General features: G+C 41.8%; 1 protein-coding gene across 8 annotated transcripts in view; it reads right to left on the bottom strand.

The window, feature by feature from the left end:
• PUS7 (pseudouridine synthase 7) overlaps positions 1-27,340 on the bottom strand; it is a 76,731-nt gene that overhangs the window by 15,618 nt on the left and 33,773 nt on the right. For all 8 annotated transcript variants that reach the window (XM_042915546.1, XM_042915538.1, XM_042915567.1 and 5 more), the window contains 7 exons: positions 25,576-25,660; positions 25,298-25,399; positions 22,981-23,125; positions 15,593-15,704; positions 13,976-14,053; positions 2,793-2,921; positions 1,790-1,915 (listed from right to left, as the gene is read on the bottom strand). In XM_042915546.1, the coding sequence (XP_042771480.1) occupies positions 1,790-1,915; positions 2,793-2,921; positions 13,976-14,053; positions 15,593-15,704; positions 22,981-23,125; positions 25,298-25,399; positions 25,576-25,660 (777 nt within the window). The remainder of the gene's footprint in view (positions 1-1,789; positions 1,916-2,792; positions 2,922-13,975; positions 14,054-15,592; positions 15,705-22,980; positions 23,126-25,297; positions 25,400-25,575; positions 25,661-27,340) is intronic.

The following is a 27,340-nucleotide window of genomic DNA, read 5'->3' as shown; positions in this document are numbered from 1 at the left end:
TCTGTGCTTAGGATGCTTTAGTTTTAAAATATTACTTTCTGGGGATGCTTGGATGGCTCAGTTGTTTGAGCTTTTGACTTCTGATTTTGACTCAGGTCATGATCCCAGGGTCATGGGATGGAGCCCTGCATCAGACTCCACGGTGAGCATGGAGCCTGCTCAAGATTCTCTCTCTCTCTCTCTCTCTCTCTCTCAAATAAAATATTATTTCTGCTTATTGAGCACTTACTGTATTTAAGGCATAGAAATAGATGCTGCATAGACACCATGTCATTTCCATTTCACCACCCTGTGGGGTTAGTATTATGACCTCCATTTTACAGATGAGTAGTCTGAGGCTCAAAACCCAAGTCTGACTTTACTGCCTGAGCTTTTAACTTCTACAACACTGCCTAGAGGTAGAGGAATACTACATCACAGATTTTTATCATGTTGTGTTTTTAAAAACACATGAACAGATGCAACTTCGTGTAGTCGGCTGCTGCAACCATGCACTGGAAGTCCAGAAAAGTCCTCTGTTCCTAGGACTACGGAGGAAAACTGGTGAGCTCCAGCAAACCCCAAGCCTAAATTTCACCTTTGCTACAACAGGGGTTTGAAACCCAAGGAAGAATGCAAACTATGTAAGCTCTCAGATTACCACCAACTCATAACCTCTACAATCCTAACTCCCATGAGAATGATTACTTTATGTAACACAGTCTACAGGACAGCAGGGCAGCATATACAGGTTTAGGTTTATGAAACCAAGTATTTAGTTATTTTTCAGGTTAATTTACTTACTTATTAAGTAACCTCTACACCCAACATGGAGCTCGAATAACGCCGAGAGTCTAAGTGTTTATTGATGGGATCCCCACCCTACCTTACCCTAGAGGGATTCCCTATTTACTGCCTAAAAGAGAATCAGATTTCTTTTTAATTTTTAAATATTTATTTTTGAGATAAGGAGTATAACCAGGGGAGGGGCAGAGAGAGAAGGGGACAGAGGATCTGGAGCGGGCTCTGCGCTGACAGCAGTGAGCCTGATGTGGGCTCGACCTCATGAACAGTGAGATCATGACCTATGCTCAAATGACTGAGCCACCCAGGCGCCCCAAGAGAATCAGATTTCTTAAAATAAATTTTACCACGCAATTTATATCCTATGCCACCGTCTTTAAAGGTGGGAGAGTGGAGATGTAAGTTTAATAAACTGGGAAGTGCTTGTTAACAGAGATCACAAACTACACCATCTCTGTCAGGCTACTCTGGGTCGCAGTCACCCAACTGCTTATTGTACTGAGCCAAGATTTACCTATAAAAAAAAACTAAAAACAGAATCCCCAATGGGAGAAAAACTTACTTTTTGGGTTATACCCTTCTGAACACTGATGTATTTTTATTTTTTCCATGTACATGTATTATCTTAAAACACAAAAAAATTAGAAGGATATTATGGATCAGTTGATGAGATACACTGGTTCATTTGACCCAGACATGAATAGTTATAAATGACAGCAACAGGGCACCTGGGTGGCTCAGTTGGTTAAGTGTGACTTCAGCTCAGGTCATCATCTCATGGTTTATAAGTTTGAGTCCTGTGTCGGGCTCTGTGCTGACAGTTCAGAGCCTGGAGCCTGCTTCGGATCCTGTGTTTCCCCTCTCTCTCTGCCCCTACCCTACTCACGGTCTCTCTCTCAAAAATAAATAAACATTAAAATAAATTTAAAAATCACAGCAACAAAAAATCTTTCTTCTTTTTTTATGAGAGCTCTTTCAGACAAAAGTTAAGGAATGAAATACAAACCTTCCAACTTGATATGTGGGGACAGCGGTAGTTCCAAATCTTTGCATTCCATAGTAGTTAATAAATCCAATCTCCTTGAGAGAGTTCATGGCTTGCTGAACTTGTTCATCAGTTCCTGTTATATTTCTGTTAAGGGCCCAAATTTCCCAGAAAAAAATTTAGTGAAACACATTCATGGATACATATCATAAATGATATGGCTTAGCTTCCATGCCTTTCCCCTTTTTTTAAAAAAGGTTTTAGGGCTGCCCTGGGTGGCTCAGTCGGTTAAGCGTCTGACTTCAGCTCAGGTCATGATCTCCCGGTTCACAGGTTCAAGCCTGGCATCAAGCTCTATGCTGACAGAACCTAGAGCCTGCTTCAGATTTTATGTCCCTCTCTCTCTCTGCCCCTCCCCCATTCAAACTGTCACTCAAAAATAAAGAAACATTAAAAAAATTTTTTTAAGTTTTATTTAAGTAATCTCTACACCCCACGTGGAGCTCGAACTCATGACTCCGATATCAAGAGTCACATGCTCTTCCTACTGAGCCAGCCAGGTGCTCCTCCCTGCCTTTCCCTTATCCCCGGTAGCCTTTTCTCTACCTCCTGAGGACTCTTCTTTTTTTAAATTGTAAATGGAAGCTCTGTACCCACTAAACAATAGCTCTCCTTTCCCCCTCCTACGCCAGGCCCCAGGTAACCTCTACTCTATTTCTTGTGTCTGTGAGTGCGCCCATCCAGGTACTGCATGTAGGTGGAAGCACAGCCTCTTGATCTTTAAACCCTGTGTTGGAAGCAGACAGCTTCTCTCCAAAGGAAGGGCTGAGTTCTGAGAGGTGAGGGGGCGTTGGTACAAATACTCCAGCAGTACTTGCTCTCCCGGCCCTATGGGGCTCTGCTCTGCCTTCCTTTCCTGCCACACCTGTTAGTGCCAGCTCACCTGGGTTGATCACTGGTGCAAACAGACGTGAGGTGCTCCAGCAAGACCCTCTAGTCTGCATTCCTACCTGCAGTTCTTTACCTGAGGACAACAGTGAAGTGGTTCCCTTGAAGCTCTCCCAATTTCAGAGGGTTTTTCTGATAGCTGAAATTCCCTAGCTTAAAGTTCATCAAGCACTTGTTCAAGTGGGCAAGTCTTTGAGCAGTTATTCTAAAAAATATAAAATAAAAAAAGGAACACAAAGAGATCATGAAATACTGCCTCACTGAAAAATAGTCCAGGACGCTTGTTACTTGTTTCTACTTGAAACCAGACTGCAGCACGCTATGAAGAGTGAAAAAGGCACCCCAGCAGCTAGGGTGAGCGTTACTTTCCATTTTTCTCTGGACTGTTCCTCCAGCAAAACGATACTGGTTCATTCTTATTGGACAGATGTAACCTGGGCCATATTTATACTCATAAAGCCTCAAGTTATTTATAATGAGTAATGGGACAATCATATAGGCGCAATCTGCTACTTTTTGTGACGGGGGAAGGGTGCGGCAAGGGGATAAGAGCAGAGAGCAATCCCATACAACTACAGAGATTGTTATTAAACATTTTAAAGAGTCAGTCCCATTTTCAGAAAAATATTGTAATCTTGCTACAGGAAACTTGGAAAAGTACAAAGAAAGGCAATTTATAGTTTCATTACCTGAAAACAATGTTAATATCTAACTTTGTAATTCCTCCCATTCTTTTTTTTTCATTCTTTTTCTTTTTTTTAAAGTTTGAGAGAGAGAGGGAGAGAGAAGGGGAGGGGCAGAGAGAGAGAGAGAGAGAGTGAGAGAGAATCTGAAGCATGCTTTTTCACTGTAAGCGCTGAGCCTGATGTGGGGCTCAAACCCACAAACCATGAGATCATGACCTGAGCTGAAATCAAGAGTCAGACACTTAACCAACTGAACCACCCAGGTACCCCTCCAGTCTTTTCTTCTTAAACACATGATAGATATAGACAGACAGATAGATAGACAGATAGAGATGGAATCTTACCACGAATGTGTACCTTGCTATAATTTAAAAGGTATTAGAAAGTGTTCATGAAAAATCCCTAAGTAGTAATACATGTAGAAAAACAAATAGAGGACTGAAAAACTTTTGTCCTTTCTCCAGCCCTTAACAACTCTCCCCACCAGTAGCCAATGTTAATAGCTTCTCATGTTTCCTTCCAGAAACACTTTCTGTATATAGAAGCATGTAAGTACCTACTGTCTCCTCTCTTTTAAGTATTTTTTGGGACGCTTTTAACATAAATGTCATATATATGGAAAAATACACAACTCATAAGTGTTCTGCTTGATGAATTTTCACAAAGTAAACACGACCATGTAACTAATACCCAGATCCTCCCTTTTAGAAAACAAATTTCATTACATTATAAATTGTTCAGCATCTTGCTTTTTTCACTTAAAAATGAATATCTGATGGGGTGCCTGAATGGCTCAGTCGGTTAATCGTCTGACTTTGGCTCAGGTCATGATCTCGTAGCTTGTGGGTCTGAGCCCTGTGTTGGAATCTGCACTGATAGCCTACTTGGAATGCTCTCTCCTTTTCTCTGCCCCTCCCCCCCTGCACTTTCTCTCTCAAAATAAACTTCAAAAAAAACAATGAAAATCCGAGGTTTACTTTATTCACGCAGTACTTCTGAAGCTGCCTCGTTCTTTGGCCAGCGGCACAAGGATGGCTGCTGTCCTACATGGATATTCAATCCTTTACGTGACCAGTCTCCTTTGAAGGGCATTTAAATTGCTACCTATCTTTTGCTATCACACACAATTCTATAGCAAATAACCTTACACATACTTCTTTGTGCGTCTATATAGGTACATGACTGGAATAAATCCCTAGATGTGGATTTAAAATTTTAATCCCTATTGCCCTCCAAAAATGTTTTATTGGGGCGCCTGGGTGGCTCAGTCGGTTAAGCGTCCGACTTCAGCTCAGGTCATGATCTCATGGTCCGTGAGTTCGAGCCCTGTGTCGGGCTCTGTGCTGACTGCTCAGAGCCTGGAGCCTGTTTCGGATTCTGTGTCTCCCTCTCTCTCTGACCCTCCCCCATTCATGCTCTGTCTCTCTCTCTGTCTCAAAAATAAACGGTAAAAAAAAAAAATTTTTTTTTAATTAAAAAAAAAAATGTTTTATCAATTTATGTTCCCACTATTAATATGTAAGTGCTTGCTGCTGCCTCATCCCTGTGTCTCCTCCCATAGCATATTATAAACCTTTTTGAGCTCTGCCAGTCTGTTAAGAATGGTATTTTATCTTGGTTTTTACCTACATACTTCCTACTGCAAGGGACATTTAAACATTTCTACATATGTTGACTGCGAACTGCCTGTTTGTTCTGTTACCTATTTTTTTAACCTATTTCTAAGATGTGTTTACTTATTTAGAGAGAGCGAGAGCTCAAGCGTGTACATGAACAAGGGGTGGGCAGAGAGGAAAGATACAGAATCTCAAGCAGGGTCTGCGCTGTTAGCACAGAGCCTGATGCCGGGCTTGATCTCATGAACCACGAGACCGTGACCTGAGCCGAAATCAAGAGCTAGGATGCTCAACCAAGTAAGTCATCCAGGTGCCGCTGCCACCCGCCCCCCCCCCCCACCCCGCCGCCTCTGCCTTTTTTAAACCTATTTTTGATATTATTTTTCTTGCTGTTTTTATATAGTAAGGTAATCTCTTTACCACACGTTTTGCAAATAGTAACTCCCATTTTGTGAATTTAGAGTAGTTTATACTTCAGAAAATTTCCTGATTGTTAAATTATAAAAATTCAAATGACAGAAAAGTGGCAACAATGTAATGAACCTTATACTTTGCAGGGAGATTGACCAAATGTTAACTTTTCCCAAGATTTACTTTACATCTCTTTCTAGATCTATAAACACCCACAAAGTAAATGCTTGACTGACCCATGTGAGTTAGTTGCAGACATCACACCTTACTCCTAGAGAGCTGTGTGTGTGTCTCCTAGAACAGGCAGTTGCCTGCCTAACCAAGCAGGTCACGCTCAGGAAGCCTAACATGAAATTCCACACTACCAACAAGCAATCCATATCCAAACTCACTCAATTACCCAGTAACACAATTTCGATTTTTTTTAAGCTCCTAAAATTCAAGATCTAACCGAGGACCACATACTCCCATTGGGACATCCAGTTATTCACCATTAAGGTATCTGGATCTGCCCAGCCTTTTGCATTACGTTGGTATCGGGCTTTTAGCAGAATCCAGGCCAGCTGTTTTACACCATGCCTTTACATTTGGATTTGCCTGATTGACGCCTCGTGATTAGACTTAGGTACACATATTACATAGGTGATACTGTGGTTTTGGTGTATCACAGCAAAAGGCAATGATGTTCAGTCTGTCCATCACTGATGGTATAAACTTAATCACTGGGTTATGATGGTACTTGCTAGGTTTTTCTACTGTAATGGGACCTTTCTCTCTTTTCCCCTACCATCCATCCATCCATCCATCCATTCATCCATCCATCCATCCACTTAAAAATGTTTATTAGTTTTGAGAGAAAGAAAGAGAACATCAGCAGGAGAGAGGCAGAGAGAGGGGGACAGAGGATTAAAGCGGGCTCTACAGTGACAGCAGAGAGCCTGATGTGGGGATCAAACTCAGGAACTGTGAGATCCTGACCTGAACTGAGATGCTTAACCGACTGAACCACCCCAGGCGCCCCTTTCTTTCTTTGTAATTAGTAAACTGAAGGGTGGTATTTTAAAAACTGGGCAACTACCCTGTTCTCCCACAGTCTTGCATCAGCTTGTTCAGGTATCTGAGAATTCATATTGCCTGAAGCAAATACTACTGGATTGATGTGTTTTTCTGTACTACCACTCCTGCTTTAGCTGGCATTCTTCCGTAAATAAGGACTATATAGTAAAACTGTAGTTATGTTCATGAATATTTTTTTAGTAGGTCTGGGATTTAAGTCATCCTTAGAAAGAGTATTCCTAGTTGGAGATTATTAAAGTACGTTAAGTAGAGTACATTTACAGTTGTTTTCCTAGTAAGAAGGGCACTTCTGTTTTGTTTTAGCTTAGAGTAGTGATTACATTTTATCATGGCTCATTTAGAGCAGAGTCGGCCTCCATGGGTTCACTAACCCACTAATTTTCACTACTGGGTTTTTACAAGTTTCCACTGGTTGTGGAGAAAAACAGAACTCTGGGCACTGTTGTTCCAGGGGCTGAGGGGGAGCTTCCGTTTCTCGCTCCCCAGCCCACCTCTGATGCAAAAAGTGGATGGTTTAGGAAGGAGCAGGATAGGTGATGCTCACTCAGGTTTTCCTGTTCTCGCCACCTGCTTTACACCATGCAGCTCGTCGTGCTAAGCAACAAGGAGGTCAAGGGAAGAAAAGGGCAAGTGTTTTTCACACACAGACTGGCAACCAGGTCAGCTGCAGCTCAGTGGCTTGGACTCCACATTTTAAAATAACAGCATCACATGTGCCATTTTGATTTATATCCTTTTAAAAAGGTACATTGTGGGGCTACCTGTGTGGCTCAGTCAGCTAAGTGTCCAACTTTGGTTCAGTTAATGATCTCACAATTCACGGGTTCGGGCTCCGCATTGGGCTCTGTGCTGACAGCTCAGAGCCTGGAGCCTGCTTCGGATTCTGGGTCTCCTTCTTTCTCTGCCCCTCCCCTGCTTGCACTGTCTCTCTCCCTCTCAAAAATAAACAAACATCAAAAAACTTTTTTTTAAATAATAAAAATAAATTTTTTAAATGTTTATTTTTGAGAGAAAGAGAAAGAACGGGAGCAGGGGAGGGGCAGAGAGAGAGGGAGATACAGAATCTAGAGCAGGCTCCAGGCTCTGACCTCTGAGCACACAGCCTGATGTGGGGCTCAAACTCAAGAACTGTGAGATCATGACCTGAGTTGAAGTCGGACACTCAACCAACTGAGCCACCAAGGTGCCCCAGGGATCTGACTCATGATCCTGGCTCAGGTCATGACCTTACCATTTGTGGGATTGAGCCCTGAGTCAGGCTCTGTGCTGACAGTGTGGAACCTGTGTGGGATTCTCTTTGCCCCTCCCGCGCTCTCTCAAGCAGAAAATAAACTTTAAAAAAATAAGACAATGGCTTTTCATTTGAAATTGATTAATGTTTATTCATTTTTGAGAGACAGAGCACAAGTGGGAGTAGGGCAGAGAGAGAGAAACACACACATGCAGAATCTGAAGCAGGCTCCAGGCTCTGAGCCATCAGCACAGAGCCCGATGCGGGGCTCAAACCCATGAACTGTGAGATCATGACCTGAGTTAAAGTTGGACAGTCAACCAACTGAGCCACCCAGGAGCCCCTCATTTGAGATTTTCAAATTTTGTCATGTTAAAATATTTTTATATTGTTATGACAACATTCATCTCTACTTTGGTAAAGAGGTTTTTTAAAATTAGAAATAATCTGGCGTGCCTAGGTGTTTTAGTCGGTTAATTGTACAACATGGGCTCAGGTCACGATCTCTTGGTTCACAAGTTCGAGCCCCACGTCAGGCCCTGTGCTGACAGCTCAGAGCGTGGAGCCTGCTTTGGATTCTGTATCCGTCTCTCTCTGCGCCTCTCCTGCTTGTGCTGTCTCTGTCTCTCAAAAATAAACATTAAAAAAGAAAATTAAAATAAATAAAATAAAATTAGGAATAATCCAATATGCTTGAAAATAATTCATCAATTGAAATTTACTTTTTTACTTAAGATTCCCCAATTTGTGCCATTTGGGTTGTTCACAAGTTCTCAAAATTATAAATAATGCTGCATAGTATATCATTGCACATAAGAAAACAGTTTTAAGTTTTTCTAAATTCAGATTTCCTCTGAAAAGATAGCTACTCTGAGAACTACTAGAATGAAGAGCGTTTGTGCTTCACTTTGTTGAATAATATACTTTACGCTCTAGACTGGTTTTCAGCACTGGTCCCTGAGCTCATTCCTGCTAGCGGGAGACATGGTCCAGCTGTGGCCTGAAATACAAGAGTTGGAAGTGTGGGTGTGTGTCTGAAAGTGGATTCTGGGCCTCGGGCCTGTATAAAAGGCTGAGCTCTGCCCCAAAGTGCCTGGTCTATACACCCAAAGTAGCAGATCGTGGACGCAGCCCCACAAAGGAGTGAACTGTGCCCTGCAGTGTCTGAAGTCCCAGTGTTACGTGAAAAATTCTTGGGTAAGTTTTATCTTACTCCTTAGTTAAAAATATGCTGCTACTGAGTTAAATAAATTGCTTAAAATGCACCTATATAACCCTACCTTGCCATTTCATCTCACAGAATTCTTTTTCTTTGCTGAAAATTTCCCTATACTTTCTGAGGACAATCAATTCTTTGATGCATATCAATCAGCTTATTTGTTTCCTAGTTCAATATGTGCAGAAGCAGGCTGACCAAATTTGAGAAAAAAAATCTGTCATTGCCCCATTAATTAACACAAAATGTAGGAAGCTAACCAGAAGTTGGGAAACGGGCAGAGCTCATACTCCATCCCCTCCCCACCACCAACCCCTTGTCCAACCTGAGAACCACATAGCACAGAGCAGGTCAGGTCCAGCCTTGGACCAGCTGCTCAGAGCAGCTCCATGAGCAAAGGGGCACCAGGCATTGACTGCATATAGAGGGGGACACTGGCGGAACCAACAAGGCATAAATTCATCCAGGAACTATATCCCAAAGAATTCAGGAGGCAGAGGGATTATGATGCACAGAGTGAGGAAGACGAGGACAGAACTCCTCTTTGGTCAGTAACAACTACACAGAAACAAAATATTTAAGGCAACCTGGCAGCTCTGGGGAGATCCTGGAGGGTACTCTGAGAGAGCCATGGAGGTGCCTGCTCTGTTGTTTTCCTTCTTTTTAAAGCTGAGATAGAATTAACATAACCTAAAATTGGTAATTTTAACTGTTACAAAGTTCAGTGCTTTTAGTATATTCACAATGTTGTGCAACAGTTATGGCTATCTAATCCCAGAACGTTTCCATGATCCCAAAAAACCCTACACCTACTTACCCCTTTCCCGCTGGCTGCAGCCCCTGGCAAGCACTCACCTACTCTCTGTCTCTACACATTTCCCTGCTGTGGACATTGCATATAAATGTAATCAGATCATATGTGGCCTTTGGTGCCTGACTTCTTTTACTCCGCATCACATTTTAAAGATTCACCCATGCTGTAGTATGCATCAATACTCCATTCCTTCTTATGGATGGATCACATTCTGTTGCCAATCCCTTTATTTTAAAGTTTTTTAATTCTTTATTTCTTTTTGAGAGAGAGAGAGAGAGAGAGAGAGAGAGAGAGAGAGAGAGAGAGAGAGAAAGTCACAGAATCCGAAGCAGGCTCCAGGCTCTGAGCTGTCAACACAGAGCCTGATGCAGGGCTTGAACACACGAATCATGAGATCATGACCTGAGCCGAAGTCAGACATTTAACCAACTGAGCCACCCAGGTGCCCCTCTATTGTCTATTCTTGAACATACAACAGACACGTATTTCTGAATCCCACTGGCACAGGAGAAAGCAGGAGCTATATTCATTCTGAAGGATGGGTATTCCCTGATAAGAGATGAAGTGGTATAGACAGTATCTTCATGATACTGTTCACAGTTGTAATTTTGACGACCTCAGATGGAGCTCTCTGGTTTGTAAATTCATAGTGAATTCTGTGAATAACTTGGGAATACTAAAAATCTCACTCTCAAACATAAGGAGCCAACGTAAGCAACAGGTTGCATAACAGCCCTTATTAACAAAGGCACTGAAACTGGCCCAGGTTCAAAAAGGAGACTGGCAGGAAGAGGCAAGAAAAGAAACAAATCGTTCTGAATGAGGCTGTTCCTGCCTGAGATCCTGTGAAAATGACGAGGTGGCTGGAGAGTTACATGAAGCTGGAAAGCAATGCTGCTTACCCCTAGGATTGAGCGATTCAGCAATAATTAAAACGCCTGTGTGGCAGAGAGGGTTTATCCTGTCTACCAGTTCTCACGGGAAAGGCCGCCTGCCTGGCCCCGGGTATCCATTAAGCAAACGAAGGGTGTAGCCTGCATCCGCGAGATAAGTGCTATGTGCTTTCCAAAGGCCAACGCTGAGGTGTCTAATATGGTTTCTTACTAAGTCAACAGGAAGATGATAAAAGCAGCAAAGGGCTATGGAGACAGAGCGCAGTGTGATCAAGTAGGACACCTGGTGGCTGACCAAGAAGAGAGATAAATATCTTCATTCCAAATATTCAAAGATTTCACATCATATAATGCAATCTAAAATAAGGAGATGCCATGTTCTGACCTCAAATTAGCAAATGATTTATTTTATTAAAAAACAATTTTAACATTTATTTATTGTTGAGCGACAGAGTGTGAGCAGGGAAGGGGCAGAGAGAGAGGGAGACACAGAATCTGAAGCAAGTTCCAGGCTCTGGGCTGTCAGCATAGAGCCTGATGTGGGGCTCGAACCCACAAACCGTGAGATCATGACCTGACCTGAAGTCAGACGCTTAACCGACTGAGCCACCCAGACATCCCTGATTTTTTTCTTTTTTTTTTTTTTAAATCACAAGCTGTGTTAGGGAGGATTCTGGGGAAGCAGAATAGAGGTGGTAAGTTGGTACTGCCTTTCCATAGGGTAATTAGGCCTTGGTATCAAAAACCCAAAACCTGAGTTTCACATTCTCTTTAAGTCAGAATTCCACTGCTAAGTTTATCTTAATGGAGTTTTCACAGATGTGCCCAAGATTTAGCTACCGATATGTCTATCATGGAATTGCTTATAATAGCAAGAAATGGGAAACAATGTCAACATCCCCAAATAGAGTAACAGTTCATAAATTAGGATTCGCCATATATCTAAATATCTTTTGCTATGTACTAAAAGGGAAAGAGGTACACCATTTACTGTTCACGAGAACACATTCTATATAAATATTTTGGTTCAAAGGAAAAGAGTCGCTCACAAAAAACACACCGAGCTGTGCATAAGGCAACTAGGAGGAAGGACAATTATGGCTAAATTTCACTTTCTACCTCGTTCTTTCTGTGATGAAAACAAAACTAACTTATTTTTTAAAAGATTTTGTTTTTAAGTCACCTCCACACCCAACATCTCACAATCCTGAGATCAAGAGTTGCATGCTCCACTGACTGCCAGCCAGGCGATGAATTTACTTTTTTTTTTTTTTTTTTTTTTTTTACTTATTTTTTAATTTATGTGAAAAAAATTCACAGAGCCAGCCAGAAAGCACAGGAATTGTCTACAATGATATTTTAGCTCCCAAAGGGAAGGCAAGAACCTTCTGTGTCCCACATCCATGGAGGATGGAAAACCTGAGCCCTCAAATCACTGCTGTTCCCCACTTCTGACTAGCCCCCACCGGCCCACTCCCCCTGGAGGCTATTTCAAATCCTCACACTCTTTTCAAGTTCCCCTCCCCACTCCTGCCCCCTCCACTCTCAGCAGAGGACTCCACATTCTATGTGTCATGGGAAGAAAAGGAACAGGCCACCAAGTAGAACTTCTTCAGGTATCTTGTGCTGCTCTCTTTCAAACACATCAGCATTTGCACACACAGTAAAGTCACGGAGAGCAGACATTCTTACTCTGCTTTCACTACTACATCCTGCCTCCATCCCAAGGTCAAGGAGGAAAAGGACTGGAAAATGCAGCAGGGTGCAACCGGACGCTTAACCCCAACACCACTGCAAGTGAATCCAAACAGTGGGAAAGCAGCAGACTACAGGGGATTGTGGGGCAGAGGAGATGCCACCTCAACTCTATGAAAAAATATGGGAATTACAAATAAATATATGTATTTACTTTAAGCGAGAACAGCAAGTATAAATGACTTTTCATGACAGCATAATTAACCTGTGGTAAGCTGTACATATTCAAAACGTACACGTTTTATCGTGTGAATAGGCCCAGGAAACCATCGCCACATTCAAGGTAACGAACATACACAGAACCCTCAGAAGTTTCCTCCTGTCCCTTTATTTCTCCCTCCCACCACTCCTTACCTTGGGGGGAGGAGGGGGCATAGACGAAAGCCTAAATTTGACATCACAGAGCTACAAATACATCTTTTCCCCTTCCTTTCACTAAGCTGGCTGGGTTCAGAGCTCCGTTCTCCCACCCCCAGGACATTGCAATGGCCCTGATCTCCAGGGTTACCCACCTGCTCCAGTCACAACCCCTACTCCTGCCCCTACACACAATCCCTCTGTTTATTATATCACGGTCAAGTCCAAGATCCTCACCGAGTCCTATGGCCCCTCAGGATCTGGATCCTGCCATTCCCTTGAGCCTTATTTTTGCTAGCTCCCCAAGACTCAAATGCCTTCCAGGTACCCCACGTGCTGCGCTCCCCAACTCGTTTCCAGCGTCTTTTCACAAGCTGTTTTCTTGATTCAAACCAGCAACCCCAGACCCTCACGGCCCCAGGAAACTCCAACTTGTCCTTCTAGAATCTGGACCAGTGGTTCTCAACCAAGGCGATTTTGCCCTTTAGGGAACATTTGGCAAAATCTGGAGACATTTTTGGTTGTCACAGCTGGGGAGCAGGGGAATGGGTTGGGGGAGAATGCTGCTGGCATCTAGTGGGTAGTGACAAGGGCCACTGTTAAACGTGCACAGGACGGCCCCCAGCAAAGAATTACCCACTTCAAAAGGTGATGGCACAGGCCAAGAAGCCCTGATTAGATGAAAACTCGCACATCCCAATTTCTGTGCAAGCCTCCCTGGCCTGCCCCCCAAAGCAAGCCCCACGCTTTGTTGTCAGGTCTGTCCCAACAACCCCCCATTTTAGCTTTTATCGAACTGTGTGATAAGTTCTGATTTACTTGTCTGCCTGCTCCATTAAATTATAATTGCTTCTAATGCAGAGACCATCTTTTCATCTGTATATCCCTGGTGTGTAACAAAAGAGCTCATTCACTGTTTTGTAATTAAATTTTAAATAACTCGTATTAATAATGAATGAACAACAGAGAGGAAGGAGAGAAAGAAGCACTTATTCTCCTGGCTCTACCACAAAAATCCTTTAAAAACCACACAAATAATACCTGTTTGCTGTAAAAATGTTACAAAATACAGATAAGAAGAAAAAAAAGAAAAATGTGTTTTTGAATAGGCAGAAGCAACCGTTTCAAGGGGGGAGCGGAGGACTCTGGAAGGTGGTGCTAGGGTTTCTGCAGAACGAGTCCCAGTATGTACTCTATACTTACTTGAGAACAGCAATCTCTTGAACGGTTATGGCCCGTTTATCTTTGGTTCCCATGTAGGAGAATATGTTTGGTTTGACTCTGGTAAAACAAAAACAAACGTATGAACTTGCACACCATTAGGAAACTGTATTTCTCGTAATTTAAGATTCAAAATAAATATAAGAAAGTAAACGCCACCCAAATAACTCCTTTCTTAGCAGGGCCCGACTTAGAACATTTGTGGTGAGTGAGTAGCATGTCATTCAAAGACTGGCTAGCCAGTAACCACAAAGGAAACAATGCATTTCCTACTGATTGCAGGCTGTTCATTAGATTACACACCTGTGAAGGTAAAGAGAAACTCATTTCTGACAACATACCACTCTGAAAATTTTACATCTTCAGTTTTTAAAAAGTTAATAATAATGTGAAGTTTCCAAAAACACATGGTATTTCTTTGCATTAAGAAAGCCAAATGCTAAAATAGGGGTAGGAATAGTTTTGATGTAAAAGTGTAAGTAACTACGTTAACTAAGAAGTATTCTACAGAAACCGTTCCACGTGAGAAGGAAAACCACAGGAAAAATTTCTTGAAATCTGTGCACTCCCCAACTGCAGATCTGAGAGGAACTCCCTCCCCAGTGGTCTATTCTCCCAGGCTCAGGTACAGACAGGTACCACTGACTCTCTCCCAGACAGCTAACAACTGGAGTAAAATAAAATGTTACTTACAGAGCACTGCGTCCTACAGGCTGAATGATCTTTTCCCCCAAATCCATATGTGGAAGCCCTGACCCCCACTACCTTAGAACAGTAACTGTATTTGGAGATAGGGCCTTTCAAGAGGGGGTTAAGTTAAAATGAGGCCAGTTTAGGGTGGGCCTTCCGAGCTGACTGGTGTTCTAAAAAGAAGGGAAAATTTGACCACATAGACGCCAGGGACACATGCACACAGAGGGAAGACCATGGCAGGACATGGAGAGCCGGTGGCCATCTGTAGGCCAAGAAGAGGCCTCAGAAAAAAAACAAGTCTTGGGACTTCTAGTCTCCAGAGCTGTGAGAAAATTTGTTTGTTACTTAAGCCACCAGTCTGTGATATTTTGTTATGGCAGCCACAGCAAAGTATCACACTGTGTACCATGTTTAAACTGGGTTTACTATATATCAGAAAGTAAATTTCCATTGCACACAGATTTGCTGCAGTATCTGTATCCATGACGGAAGAAAAATTCTTCGGCACCGGGCCCATCCTCAGAGACTCCATCTCTGCTATATTTGCACTCCTATGAGAAAATCTGACTGGTCTCAGGTTTTCAATCTAGTCAATCTCCAAGAATTAAGAGTTTACAGTCTAGTAAAGCAAATCCCAGCAAACACATTGAAGCATGGGCTTCCGGGGGAGCAGGTTAATTTTTACTTTCAGCTGGACAGACTGGTAACTCTCAGCTCTACGTGAACTACTTAAAGAATTTCCACCTCGGATCATTGGCAATAAGCAAGGAAGTTAGAAGAATTCACCTACTATCTAAGGAAACTATAATTGGGAGACACATTTGCTATCCATTTGCCTGTTTTCCCACTCCTTTTTCATTAGCGTGCAAAGAGGATTTTGTATGGGCACAAGAACAAGATACTAACCGTAAATATTTAGACAGTACGTTAATAGCATCCATGGTGTCTTTGTTTTCCTTGTAGAGTACAAAGTGGCAGTAACTTCCCCTAGATTTTGGCCAAGAATGTTTTCTTGGATCTTAAAAACAAAAAAATTAAATGTTATATATACCATAATAAAAGCGATCAAGCTCATTTTTCACCAGAGAACCTCTGAGTGAGAAATCAGATCTAGTCTGACAAGAAATACAGGTTAAATGGTTACAGTTGTGCAGACTATAGGAATTATACTTCCTGTGATTGGGTACGCAACATTGTCCATATTTACACTCAAAAGCTGAAATGCAGGTTGTGTGATAAATGAGTGAGACTAAACAGCGGTCCTCACACAGGGAAACAGAGAGGTCCACTGTTCCCCCGATGGCTTCTGGATGGGTACTGGCCTTCTAGAACACACACAGTCCAGAGGGAAACAGCACTCCAGTTGGCATCTATACACCTTGCTTTGTATCCTCGGCCAGGTGTTCACACACCCCGGTTGGATGCCTCCACAGGGACGGGGATAAAGTTTGTGAAAGTTGCCACAGTGACGGGTTTGAATTTTCCAAAGGCTACTTCGGTCACAAAAGTTTAGTTAATACTAGTTGGTTTACAAATGTTTACCTGACAGAGCAAGCAGCTGCCATTCAAAACAAAATGGGTCATTATTCTTGGGGAAAAGGAAACTAAAAATTAAGCCAAGTTAAACGTTAACTTCTGAACTACAGTTAGTTTGATTGTTTAACTTTCTGAACACTGGCAAATCTGTCCAGACTTTGGAGAACTTTTAAAAGCATTCTTTTAAACGAACATTTTAACTATACTGTAATGTAGAGACAGATTTTTAAAAAAATATTAGGATTTAAACTTTGATTTTGAAAAATCAACACATTTGGGAGAAAATATGTAAGCCACAATCACACTTTCAGACGCTGTACAATAAGACTCATGGGTCTGGAGCAACACACAGCTGCCACTGTTACTTGAACACATCTAATTCACTTGATTTCTGTAGCTCCATGAAAGAACAACTGTGGAAAAATACTTCATACAATCCTTAAGAGTCGTCTTCTCTTAAAAATGTTCCCTTGTCTTTGTCCCTAAAATAATCCTTTAGCATGAACTCATGAATCCTTCCTCTTCACAGAGATAAGAAACTCCTGGCACTGAAGTTGCTAAGACACCTGGCTTTGTCAAGGCAAAAAGCATTCTCGATAGGCCAGTGATTTATGCTACAATGTAAAGAACAAATGAACCAATAAATCATCTCGGAAAACTGCCACAGCACGTATGCTCGGCAATTGGCTTTTCCTTTCTGATAAATATGAACACGAGTCTTTTCTGTCTTGGAGAAAAAAAGTATTTCTTTGGCTCTTGGTGTGAATTCCTCACAACTCATCCTCAGAAGATTGTGAATAAGAGTATTATTTTTGGCTTTCCTTCCAGCTCACTACAGTGAAATAAAACTGTCTATACTTAGCACTTGGGAGAAAAATCATTGGCATTTCATTTTATCTACATGAAACACCAACCGCTCTTACCTGCTGCAGTTCTGACCTCTGTCCAAATGCACAGCATAAAGAGCACAAGAGAGCAATGTTTAATTCAGAATAACGTTAAAGTGCTTAAGAGGTGAACATGCAAATGATCGCATGGACAGGTTACCGAGGACTGCTACGGCACCTGCTAGTCATGTGGTGGGTTAACAGCCATTCAGACACGAACAATGGAATGTCTCAGAGGCACATGGTGAACGAGGAGAAAACTCACCTACAGGGACAAGCCTCCCTGTCTCAACCTCCTCACAATGACATGTCAGTGCGTCCTCAAAGTTGCATGGGTACACTGTCTGTACCCGCGGGATGTAGCAAAAGGTTTAAGACTGAATACAATATACCATACACCTGAAACTAGTATTACACTCTTATGTCAACACACTGCAATTTAAATAAGAACTTAAAAAAAGACTGAATACAAAATGCTTCCACATTTAGAGACTTGTTTTCACAGAGTACTACCTAAGATTATTTTTAAGATTACCTACGTAATTACTGCTTTGTGTTTTTCTGGGTTTTATGAGTTTCCTGCAGTCAGGTACAACAACTTTACTTGAAAAAAATCATTACAGTTCTCCAGAACTGATAAATTAAAAGGGATTTGAGATGACTTAAGAGACTTATCTATTGAATGAAATGTTCGGAACTTGTTTCTATCATTATTTGACAAGTAATCTGTATGTAAAAGACATTTTTGAGACAGGGAAAAACTGTGCCCTGAGTATTAGATATTAAGAAATTATTGTTCCTTATGTTGGATGTGATACTGGTATGGGGTTTTAGGCCTTAGCTGCTAAATACATACTGAAATACTGATAAGTGAAATGAAGTGCTATGTAGAATTTTCTTTAAAACATTCCACAAGAAAAAATAAGCGGGAGGAGATCACAGAAAAACAACAGAATGTCAATCCTGAAGATGGGTGATGGGAGTACAGTGGTTCAATACTACTTTGTGCACCCGTCTGAAAATGTCCATAATAAAAAGTTAGTAAAAACTTGTGATAAAAATTGATGAAGTGCAAGCTATACTTTCCTTTAATAACCCCTTCAGAGCATTCACAACCAACTATAATGGTGAGAAATAAATGAAGCCACAAGGTGAAAAAACTAAACGCTATTACACCTTGAGGGAGAACATGACAACTGAGTATGAGTTTTGGCTCACACACATGCATCTTTTATTAGCGAAACCAAGCACTGAGCATGCATACAATTATCTCCTCTGTCTAAAGCAGATACAAAGGTTCTTTTTCTAAGTGTACCCAGGATACAAAATAGCAAGCATATGTATTAATTAACTGGGAATATTTTGAATAACAGAAAAATCAACGAGTCTCAACTTATTTTGAGCAATTTGACTTTCTCAACTCTGAATCCTTAGAACTCTAAGTAGGATATGAGTAGCTTTGTAATTGAAGAGAATTTAAAATAACTTTGAGACTTTTTTTCAAGACATTCTGATTTAAAATGTGAATGCAAAAAATTCTCAGGCTGAGATCACTGGAAGCAACCTTCTGATGGTCTGATACAGCAGCATCAGTACAGCAGAAATAGAAACCAACAGCAGAAGAAACCATATTCAGGAAGATTCATGTACTGAGCTGAGATCCTCATGAATAAGGAAGGAAAAAATGTAGTTTGAAAAAGATGACCGTATGGGGTAGCCTGCAGAACATTCTTTCCTCCTTATTCGAGGCCATTTCCACGACTGCACCCCTGCTCACTGACCTTGCCAGCACCCTCAGGACCCTGCTCCACCCACTACTACTCTCCTAACATAATTTCTGCCTGCCCACTCCCCCCTGGCTCTATCCCTTCAGGATACCAATATGCCCACAGCTCTTCCATTTTAAAAGTCAAACCTGGGTGCTTGGGTGGCTCAGTCGGTAAGCATCTGACTTCGGCTCAGGTAATGATCTCACTCACAGTTCATGAGTTCAAGTCCTGCATCAGGTGAGCACAAGTCCTGCCTGCCTCTTTCTCTTTCTCTTTCTCTCTCTCTCTCTCTCTCTCTCTCTCTGCCCTTCATGGGATTCTCTCTCTCTGCCCTCGCTCACTTGCGCCCTCTCTCAAAAAAAAAAAAAAAAAAAAGTCAAACCGATGCCTCCCTTTCAACCATGATGCTTTCCTTTCTTCTTTTCCTTACAGCCTTTTAAAAAATTATGTATCTATGTATGTAATCTCTGCACCCAACGTGGGGCTCAAACTCACAACCCCAAGATCGGGAGCTGCATACTCCTCTGACTGAGCCAGACAGGTGTCTCTCTTTACAGCTTATTTTATTAAAAAAAAAAAAAAAATGTTTTTAAAGTTTATTTTTGAGAGAGAGACAGAGCACGACAGAGGAGGGGCAGAGAGGGAGGGAGACAGAATCCAAAGCAGGTTCCAGGCTCTGAGTTGTCAGCACAGAGCCAGAAGAGGGGCCCGAACCCATAAGCCACAAGATCATGACCTGAGCTGAAGTCAGACACTTAACCAACTGAGCCACCCAGGAGCCCCTGCTGATAGCTTATTTTAAAAAGCAGTCTGGGGGCGCCTGGGTGACTCAGTCAGTTAAGTGTCCAATTCTTGGTTTTGGCTCAGGTCATGATCTCACAATTCACAAGTTCAAGCCCCACATCGGGCTCCATGCTGAACTCAGAGTCTGCTTGGGATTCTCTCTCTCCTCTCTGCCCCTCCCCTGCTCATGCACACTCTCGCTCTCTCAAAATAAATAAGTAAACTTTAAAAAATAAATAAAAATAAAAAGCAATCTGTATTTATTGCCTTCTATCTCAACCCACTATGCAACCTGGTTTCCAATCTTACTCCACTAGAGCTGCTACGGTCAACACACCAATGATTTCTATGTTGCTAAAAACCAATGGATATATTTCAGAAGTCTTATCTCGCTGAACCCATCCATAATATTTTCCACTGCTCATCACTTTGGTTATTGGCAGTCACTCTTCTTGGGGATTCCATAACACCAGTCTCCCAGACAGTTTCCTTTTTATCTGTCTGGCTCTTCCTCCCGCTGGTCTCTGTGGATTCCCTGATCCAGTATCCCTGCTGGGAACCATTCATTTCCCTAAGTATGGAGAACCTCTATATATCATGTGGCGGATTTTTCCTTTTTCTTTTACTTAAGCCTTTGAAAAGAAGTTCTTAGAGGCATCTGGAATATATACTATGCTTCTCAAAATATAAATTAATTTCCCTGATTAATGATTTATAATAATTATACTTTCAGAAAAATACCATAAGTATGCTTTGGTAGGTGAATCAAACTATACTTAGATAGGGCCCTATCTATCTGACTGGATTAACAAACAAAATAACATCTGAGTTAAAACAGCTGGTAATTTGTAGTGTTTGCGCACCATGATTTAGAATCCACCATGCCCATGTTTTAGGATGCATGGCTCTAGAGGAGAAGAGTTTAGGTAATATTGCAAATCTGCTAGATAATGCATGTAACAATTTATATCAGGGTGTGGTAGGAAAGGAGTGCTAAAAACACTATAAACTTATCTTTGCAATGAAGCTTTAAAAGCTAATTCACTCAGGGGCACCTGGGTGGCTCAGTCGGTTAAGCATCCAACCCCCGATTTTGGTTCAGGTCATGACCTCATGAACCTCAAACCCCACATTGGGATTCTCTCTCTCCTTCTCTCTCTGCCCCTCCTCTGTTAGCGTTCTCTTTCTCAAAATAAAAAAATAAATTTATAAAAATAAGTAAAAGGTAATCGTTCAAATGCTAGGCAAGGCAGCCCAAGAAGACAAGCTGTCATTGGCACTGGATTCTGTCTACAGAAGCAAGAACAGTCTCTGGATCCTAGCTCTCTCTACTTTTCCAATGGTATTTAACTAACAAGGTACTCTCGCTGGGAGGGAGCTGGAGCTAGAGCTGCAAGAGGTGAACGCAGGCTCTCCAGTGCCTGGGTCTAGGAGGGGGTGGGAGACAACAGTTCAGACATCTAGTCTATCTTTGACCAAATGCCACATCTCAAGCCCAAAAGGTTTAGATCTCTTTGCAAGTGACGATCCAATGTGACCTGGTTTTGTGATTCTTTTTAAACTGGGAAATTCATATTTTACTGAAGATGTGTAAGGGCAATGGAGAAGGGTGGTTTGCGTCATACATGCTCAGCAGCTCACCTGAAAAATCTGAAGGAAATTTTTTTCTTTGGGAAAGAAAAAAGAAGGTGGGTGTGGCATAAGCTTAGAAAATGTGGATACAGACAAAACGTGAGAGGTCTGGCACCAGTCACTTGAGGGGAAAGGGTGGGAAAACTGAAAGGCCACCGTGACCTGCAAATGCCCTAACATCCCTCCCTGCCGATCACAAAGCCTAGCATCTTCTAAGAAACAAAGATCATTTCCAAGAAGTAGGAGTCTGCAGAGCAAGATTTTGCCTTTTCTTCTCGCCTTTGAAAGAGGGTGGCTGACCGATGGGGACTGCCTTTCTACAAGGGCATTTCCCTAGCAGCCGTTCTCAGCCTGGGCTCCTTGAGACAATGAAGACTGAATGCTGCAGTAGTTAAGTCACCCACTCTCCTCCAGATCTAGAATAGTTACTAGCTATCTGCCAAGCTTGGGAGAATGCAAAAAGAGGCACTCGAATCATTCTCCATGGGGTTTAATTCTGCTGAAGAACCCTGGCTGGAAGAAAGCATGCTAAGGTACTATCTTATATTGTGACTCAGACATCAGAGAAACACACAGTAGCCAAGCCATTTGTCTGTGGTTTGAGAGGTGATTAGCAACCTGTGCCCTCAGTTGTTCCAGAACACATCATCTCATTTTCTTTTTGGTATCTCCGGGGAAGTGACCTCCAATGTCTGCCTTCTCTTCCCCAGCTGCTCAAGATTTCTGATTCCTGTGTCACTATCCAGACTGACCGAATTGACTACATAGTTTTTGCAGGCACAGCTAACTAAACTTATCTCTGCTCCCATTTTTTATATACCCTCCCCCATTTCACTAAAATCATACTTATAAACAATTAAGGCTTCATCCATTCACAGCATTAGCCTGAGAGAATACTCACAAAGCACTAACCACACGAAGTCTTTTCTTATGTAGTCTTGGAATTCCTCTAACAAATTTATCTAGAAACGACTCTTTACTAATAGAAGCCATCATTGGTAGGAAATGAGGGTGAGGAACTATCTTTTTCCCATTCTAATTTTCATTAGAATTATGTCTGCTGATTTGGCAGAAAAATTCTTCTTAAGATTATATGCAAGCATATATGGCTGTAGAAATTCTTTTAGAGCATAAATATCAAAGAAATTCACTGACAACACACCCATTTCAAATGAATTATATACAATGAAAGATGAGCTTGGGTGGAGGGCCGCTTTGCCATGTATTCCATGTTTTTTATGTGTGAGTGAAGAAGAGACTCAGGGTTGTAAAGCAACAGCTCTTGCAATGTGCCACAGGGACTTTTTGTTCATCTGAAAGCTTTCTCTCTTCCATTAAGAATACAGAATGAGCAACATCCTTCCATTTTCTTCTTGAATTGCCGCTGAGCCCACTCTGCTCTTCAGGGAACATATCAAATTGCTACGACTATCGCTCAGGCACCACTGTAAATGTAGCAAATCTTCACTCACATAAGAGACCTAATGCCCCTAACCAGACAGTCTGCAGGATGGTGCTGGCATCTGAAGTGATATTATTCACCTTCTTTGAAGGAATGACATGATTGATATCCTTTTCTGCATAACAGCAAAGTAGCCCTTGAACACGAACAGGCAAGGAACACGAGAAGCAGGATGCCACCCGTGACCAACAGACAGATGAAATGCCAGGTCATGCACACACTTACTTGCCAGAGCCTTTTTTCCAGCTGCATGGTAGGCTACAATATATTTCTTCCCCTCTCTATCCTCTGTTTTTGTCTCTAATCCTGGAAACAGAGATTTAATCGCTTGATGGATGATGGTTCTTTTCTCTTTGGTGTCCTCAATAACCTATTAAAAACAAATCATGCTACTACTGATTGAAGAAACATTAAATGGGGAAATAACACTAATGAAGTAGTAAAATCACTAGTCAGGTTATCAGCTGTGCAAAGTAACAGAGGTACATGGGTATGATTTCAACAATCCTTTTTTTTTTTAAATTATTTTTTAACATTTATTTATTTTTGAGAGATACACATAGAGTGCAAGGTGGGGAGGGCTGAGAGAGAAAGGGAGACACAGAATCCGAAGTAGGCTCCAGGCTCCTAGCAGTCAGCACAGAGCCGGATGCTGGGCTCGAACTCACGAACCAAGAGATCATGACCTGAGCTGAAGTCGGATGCTTAACCGACTGAGCCACCCAGGCGCCCCTTCAACAATCTTTTAGAGCTTCATCATACCGCACATCTTAAGAGCCTGTTTATGGGGCATGACTCTCTGCCAGGCACTATACCAGGAACTTCAGAGTCACTGTCTTAGTTAATCCTTATCATCTCCCTACCATGCTACCGGTATACCCACTTGGAGATCAGGAAAACGAGGTTAAGAGAAGGACCTAAGGTCGTACAGCTGAAGGGCAGCAGAGCCACGTGTACAGTCCAGGCTGTGACTCCAGAGCCACCCATCACACATACCCCTGCTCAGGGACTCTGCTGGGCGAACACCTCAGGGCTCACAGATGGAAATGGAGGCAAGCTGTGCCTTTCAGGATATCAGAAACTCAACTCCCTTGAATAGTCCAATCTACACTGCCTCACAATGAATCCTATTCCATACTGGATTATTTTATAATGGTGTTCTCATATATTTGTTCGTAATAAAAAAAAAATCAACATCAAAAAATGTAAACTTATTATGTAAGGAACTGTTGCTCAATTTTTGAATGTGTCTCACACTAAGAAATACATTTCACATCTGGAGTCAACAGTCAGAAATATATACATGCACCTGCCTTACTAAAAATCTAGAGGGGTACCGGGGTGGCTCAGTCATTACGCATCTGACTCTTCATTCTGGCTCAGGTCATGATCTCACAGTTCATGAGTTTGAGCCCTGCATCAGGCTACGTGCTGACAGCACAGAGCCTGCTTCAGATCCTCTCTTTGCCCCTCCCCTGCTCATGCTCTCGATCTCAAAATAATACATTTTTTAAAAATCTAAAAAATCTTACAAAATAATATTTATCCTTAATGCGTATAATACACAGTTATTTTCTATTTAATTTATTGCACTTAAACAAATGTCGGGGGACACCTGGATGGCTCAGTTAGTTAAGCATCTGACTCTCGATGTCGCCTCAGGTCATGATCTCACAGTTGGTGGGACTGAACCACCCTTAGTCGCTTCTAATTTCACCTGTTTCTGCACCTGTTTAAGTTTCTACAAGATTTAAAATTACAAACATGGCTCACATAATTCTACTGGACATCACTCAGAAGAATAAAATTTTCCTAACAAAAGCTTTTGAAAAAACATCTACTAGCCCATTTAGTAGCTGAGCTCTCCTTTTCTTCAATAGCAGAAGCTGAGTCAAGTTGAGCAAAGAAATGTTCCCTTACTTCTTTCCCAACTCCTCTCCCTCCAAGACCCACTTGACAGCCAGAGGCTGCTAGAGGGAGGGCCAGGGCCAGGGCCTCCCTATTAGGCCACACATCTGTTAGATGGTGGCAGTCCTTTGGCTACAGACACTGTGACAGAATAGTCACTTTGTGGTCTGAACAACACATTTCTTTCTTTCTTTCTTTTTTTTTTTTAATATTTATTTTTGAGAGAGAAAAAGACAGACAGACAGTCAAAGAATCTGAAGCAGGCTCCAGGCTCTGAGCTGTTGGCACAGAGCCCAACACGGGGCTTGAACTCATGGACCGCAAGATCATGACCTGAGCTGAAGTTGCACACTTAACTGACTGAGCCACCCAGGTGCCCTGTGGAACAACGCATTTCTTTGTTGACTTGTGGTCATATAAAATTTTCTTACGACATAATATTTTTTTGCTATAGTATGTCTGGATACTGGTTATTTGCCACTGATCAAAACATTTTTAGGGTAATGCTCTTTTACATCAAACAGGGCAAAGTCTTCATTTCGTCAACTACTGTAATTTTTCTAATAGATGCTTATAGACTTTACTCAAAAAGAAGCAATGAAAATCCTGAAATGTATGTTTTTGTGCTATTTACCTCGATGGCAACACTAGTTTCCTTATTTTTAAAAAGCTGGAGCTCTTCTAAACGCTGCTTTTCTTCAGCTGTCAAAACCGTAAATACGTCTTCCGATGGATCCTTGAAAATAACAATGAAACTCCCAGTGAGTCACACACAGAACTCAAAGCTGTTACAGCTCTATAGTTCTGGATCTCTCGGAAATGCTAAGTCAATGCTGTTAGAGTTCTATAGTTCTGGATCTTTTGGAAGTGCTATTTTATAGGCAAAGTGGCTTGTCAGAGAACTGCTCTTACCTCCTCATCCACGGGGACAGACAAGTCATCCAAATGGCTGATGCGTCCGTCTTTTCCTATTTCATGAACAACAAAGTCGGAGTATCTGATGAAAAGAAAACACAAACTTTCAAAGCATTAACATTTTGCTTCCGATTAATTTTAGGAGGAAGTTTATCAACATTAAGCTTCATGGTTATATGAAAATTTTTTTTTAAATTTTGGGGTTTTTTTTTGAGACAGCATACTTGCGAGCAGGGGAGGGGGCAGATGGGGGTGGGGGGGAGAGGTAGAGGGAAGGAGGGGGGGGAGAGAGAGAGAGAGAGAGAGAGAGAGAGAGAATTGCTACGTGGAGCTTGACCCCACAACCCTGGGATCATGACCTGAACTGAAACCAAGGGTCAGATGCTTAAGTGACTAAGCCATCCAGGAGCCCCAAAACAGGAATTTTTTTTTTTTTTTTTAATTCTTCATTACTAAGTTCATATGCAGTTTTTTTTTTTTCTGGTTTCTTAAAGAATGCTACGCCACAGCTTGCATTCTTCACACAGAACGTAAAGACCCTCTGAGCTTTAGAATGTTCTTTCAGAGAATTGCATAAATCAAAGCTTATTACCCTATTGATTATATAAACAGTCCATACTAAGGTGAATCATAAACTACGGCATGGTTAATTGAATCAGAACCCCGTTGGGGTGCCTGGGTGACTCAGTCAAGTCAGTTGAGAAGCAGACTTTGGCTCAGGTTTGTGAGTTCAAGCCTGGTGCTTTGCACTGACAGTACAGGGTTGCTTCGGATTATCTGCCCACCCTCTCCCTGCCCCTCCCCCCCAATATAAACATTAAAAAATATATATCACAACCCAGTATATCTACTATGAACCAACCTGAAGCTTGCCTTTATGCTAAATATTCTACACACATTATTTAAAACCTTCTCAAAAACCACAAGGTAGTATTAGGAACCATTTTTTGAAAAAGGATACTATGTAACTAGTCTAGATTCATACTCAGATCCTTCTGGCTCCAAAGACTACCTTCTTTCTACTGTAGATGTGGCACATTCAGGTGGAAGAGTTAAGGATTTAAGATTTTAAGACCAATTCAAGAGAAAACTTAAAACCATTTAAAATAATTTATTTTAAAGAAGTGAACAGCACTCATTTACATATTAGCAAGGCTTGACACAAAAATTATTTTTTATTTACTCATTTGATCTTGAAATGGCTTCATCTGCTCATTTAGACAGCTCTCCTCCATCCTATTCCTTTGTGATCGTCAATAAACCATTCTTAGGGACAGAAAGTTAAATAGAACATATTGGTGATGGAGACGCGGGGGGCAGGAGAGGGGGGGTAGAGACACAGAATCCGAAGCAGGTTCTAGGCTCCGAGCTGTCAGCACAGAGCCCGATGCGGGGCTCAAACCCACAAACTGTGAGATCATGACCTGAGCCAAAGTCAGACACTTAACCAAGTGAGCCACCCAGGCGCCCCCCTTGCTAATTTCTTTCTAAAGAACAAATAGAATGCCAAATTATGGAGAGAGCCCAATGTCCATTGACTGAAGAACATTTACAGAAGATGTGGTAGATATACACAAGAGAATATTACTTAGCCATCAAAAAGAATGAAATCTTGCCATTTCCAATGACAATACACTGTGGATGGAGCTACAATGTATTACACTAAGCAAAATAAATCAACCAGAGAAAGGCAAATACCATATGATTTCACTCCTATGTGGAATTTAAGACACAAAACAGAAGAACAAAAGAGTGGGGGGAG

The sequence above is a fragment of the Panthera leo genome, chromosome A2 (genome assembly GCF_018350215.1).
Source record: "Panthera leo isolate Ple1 chromosome A2, P.leo_Ple1_pat1.1, whole genome shotgun sequence".
Taxonomy (NCBI): Eukaryota; Metazoa; Chordata; class Mammalia; order Carnivora; family Felidae; genus Panthera; species Panthera leo.
This window is presented reverse-complemented; position numbering and strand designations above follow the sequence as displayed.